Genomic DNA, 2,894 nt, shown 5'->3' with positions numbered 1-2,894 from the left:
CAAAAAATTAAATATTTTTTAACTTAAAATATTAAATTTATAGTGCATTTGGTATCATTAGATGAACCTTCGTTTAATTCTTTTTATTAAATCCTTATTTAAAGATACAAATACTGCTAATATTTATAAATCTAGTCAAACTTAAAAATATATTTATCCACTAATTTTGAAAATCAATATATTTATCCACTAATTTTGAAGGTCCACTAGTGCAATTTTGAAGTAGGTTGTAGGTTAGCCCTAGCTCACCCTAGTCGTTTGCAATTCTTCTCCAACTAGCCAAACATATTATATACTAGTATCTGTCATTGTGGAATGATGCGCGTGCTATGTTTAGGCATGGCGATTCCCCTCCGCCGATCCATTCGATGTTTGCACCCGAATAACAACCAGGATGCGCTATAGCTTCTCCCTCCTATGGATAGCACAATCATGTCCGAAACGGGAAAACGAGGAGACGAGCTCCCCCTCCCTCCTCCCCCGCCACCACCTCCATTCCGGCCGCTGCCGCTCTGCAGGGCCGGCCCATGCGCGGGTGAGGTGAGGTGACGACGACGACGACGCCGGCGGTGGCCCACCACCGGAGACGATGAAGGGGAGGCCGCTGTTCAAGAGCCCTCTCCCCCGCAGCTACCTCTCCGATACCTCCAGCGTCTCGTCGGCCGCCGTCGCCACCCACCGCGTCTACCAAGTCTGGAGAGGGAAGAATGTACGCACGTCCGTTCGTTATTAATTGATTACTAATTGATCCATTAATTCATTCATTATTACAAAGCTAGCTGCCGCGATCGATCGTTGTCGTCGTTGCTAGCTAGTAATTAATTAACAATGGCGCGCGATCGATCCCTGATGTCGTTGGCAGAGATTCCTGTGCGGCGGTCGTCTCATCTTCGGCCCTGACGCGAGCTCCATCGTGCTCACGGTGGCGCTCATCATGACGCCGCTCGCGCTCTTCGTCGCCTTCGTCTCGTTCCGGCTCGCCGAGCTGATCGGGAAGCCGCTCGGCACCGCCGTCCCTGCGACGGCCATGGCGGTCGGCGTATTCGTGAGTCCGTGGCACACGCACACTGCACATACATACAATCATTATTCACGGACCAGCTGTTCTATCTAGTCGATCGTACGTAGCCCGCGGCCGACCGGCCGGCGGCGTGGATCATGCATGACCATTTTTGCAATGGTGCGTGTGCGTGCAGGACGTCGTGGTGCTGGTGCTGACGTCGGGTCGGGACCCCGGCATCATCCCCCGGAACGCGCGTCCTCCGGATCCCGACGACGCGGCGACGTCGGCGGACGGCAGCTCGTCGTTCGCGTCCCCGGCGACGGGCGCGTCGTGGTCGCTTCCCCCGACGCGCGACGTGTACGTGAACGGCGTGGTGGTGAAGGTCAAGTACTGCCACACGTGCATGCTGTACCGGCCGCCGCGCTGCTCGCACTGCTCCGTCTGCAACAACTGCGTGGAGCGGTTCGACCACCACTGCCCCTGGGTGGGGCAGTGCATCGGCCGCCGGAACTACCGCTTCTTCTTCATGTTCATCTCCTCCACCACCTTCCTGTGCCTCTACGTCTTCGCCTTCTGCTGGGTGAACCTGGCGCTCATCTCCCGGCGGTCCGGCGTGAGCTTCGGCGAGGCCGTGGCGGAGTCGCCGGTGTCCGGCTGCCTCATCGTCTACACCTTCGTCACGGCGTGGTTCGTCGGCGGGCTCACGGCGTTCCACTCCTACCTGGTGTGCACCAACCAGACGACGTACGAGAACTTCCGGTACCGGTACGAGCGCAAGGCCAACCCCTTCAACCGCGGCGCCGCCGGCAACATCGCCGAGATCTTCTTCTCGCCGGTCCCGCCGTCCAGGAACGATTTCCGGGCCAAGGTGTCGCCGGCGGACCCGGACGCCGCCGCGCTCTACTACCTCGGCCCGCTGGCGTCCGAGTCGCGGATCAGCTTCTACACCAGGGCCAGCCTCAGCTTCGACATGGCAAAGGCAAGCTTCGACCTCAACTACTCCGCCAAGCGCACCAGCGTCGCGTCCTCCGACTTCGGCGACATCGTCTACGGCGGCCACGGCGGGGCGCTCGACCGGGTCTCGACGACGCAGTACCAGCAGCCGCGGCACTCCATCTTCGGCGGGGCCGGCAGGGAGAGCAAGAAGGCGGAGGACGAAGCGGACGCCGTCACGGCGGAGCTCGGGGCCACCATGCACAAGCACTACGGCGCCGCCGCCGGCCGGTCGCGCGTCAGGGAGTTCGAGGTGGTGTGATCGATCGAGGTGTACGTATCGGCGCGCAGGGGGGATCGTTGTGATCGAGAAACCGTGTTCGATCTCAGGACCGTGAATGCGATTTTGCGCGTGTGCTTTTTTGTGTGATGTCGTACTCGTACGTACGTGTAAGTAGCCGATCAGCTTCGTCCTCCATATGTATGTTTGGAAATGGGATGCGTGGCTCATGTATGTCATAGCATTCTAATTCCTGCATGGTACACTGTAGTTCAAGGCTTCATGTATATATAGTTGTGTTATATACATACATGTATATATAGGCTGCCGATGCACAATTGCACATACATTTTTTGTTTTTGGTTGCGAGGAAATTGCACATACATGCGCGCACAATTGCACTTTATATCTTATAGGCCGTAACTTTTGTGTCAGCCAACAGTATTTTTCTCTCACAATAAATCAGCGAACAGTATTTTCAACCATTACTTTTCAGACCAGCGAACGGGCAAGCCTCACGGCATCGATGGTTTTTTCACCACGCAAGACTCACCCACCGAGGAATTGAAGTAGGAATCCGATTTCTCGTACCGCACCGCGCAGTTGTGGTATCAAACAGGACCTATATATATATATATATGTTATACATGACTGCGAGCACTTAGATTTCAAGTTCAA

The 2,894-nt window shown here is 55.5% G+C and overlaps 1 protein-coding gene across 1 annotated transcript; it reads left to right on the top strand.

Annotated features, from left to right (window-relative positions):
- On the top strand, nucleotides 450-2,563 carry LOC8056981 (probable protein S-acyltransferase 6). Its single transcript, XM_002450836.2, has 3 exons — nucleotides 450-709; nucleotides 863-1,045; nucleotides 1,197-2,563. Exons 1-3 carry the CDS (start codon nucleotides 590-592, stop codon nucleotides 2,256-2,258), a joined length of 1,365 nt encoding a protein of 454 aa, XP_002450881.1. The 5' UTR covers nucleotides 450-589; the 3' UTR covers nucleotides 2,259-2,563.

Source organism: Sorghum bicolor, chromosome 5, assembly GCF_000003195.3.
Source record: "Sorghum bicolor cultivar BTx623 chromosome 5, Sorghum_bicolor_NCBIv3, whole genome shotgun sequence".
NCBI lineage: Eukaryota > Viridiplantae > Streptophyta > Magnoliopsida > Poales > Poaceae > Sorghum > Sorghum bicolor.
This window is presented reverse-complemented; position numbering and strand designations above follow the sequence as displayed.

Excerpts from the sequence above, each read along its gene's own strand:
- LOC8056981 (XM_002450836.2), top strand. The coding sequence starts at position 590 with ATGAAGGGGAGGCCGCTGTTCAAGAGCCCTCTCCCCCGCAGCTACCTC. Across the intron at positions 710-862 it reads AAGTCTGGAGAGGGAAGAAT|AGATTCCTGTGCGGCGGTCG; the intron begins GTACGCACGTCC and ends TGTCGTTGGCAG. Across the intron at positions 1,046-1,196 it reads CCATGGCGGTCGGCGTATTC|GACGTCGTGGTGCTGGTGCT; the intron begins GTGAGTCCGTGG and ends GTGTGCGTGCAG.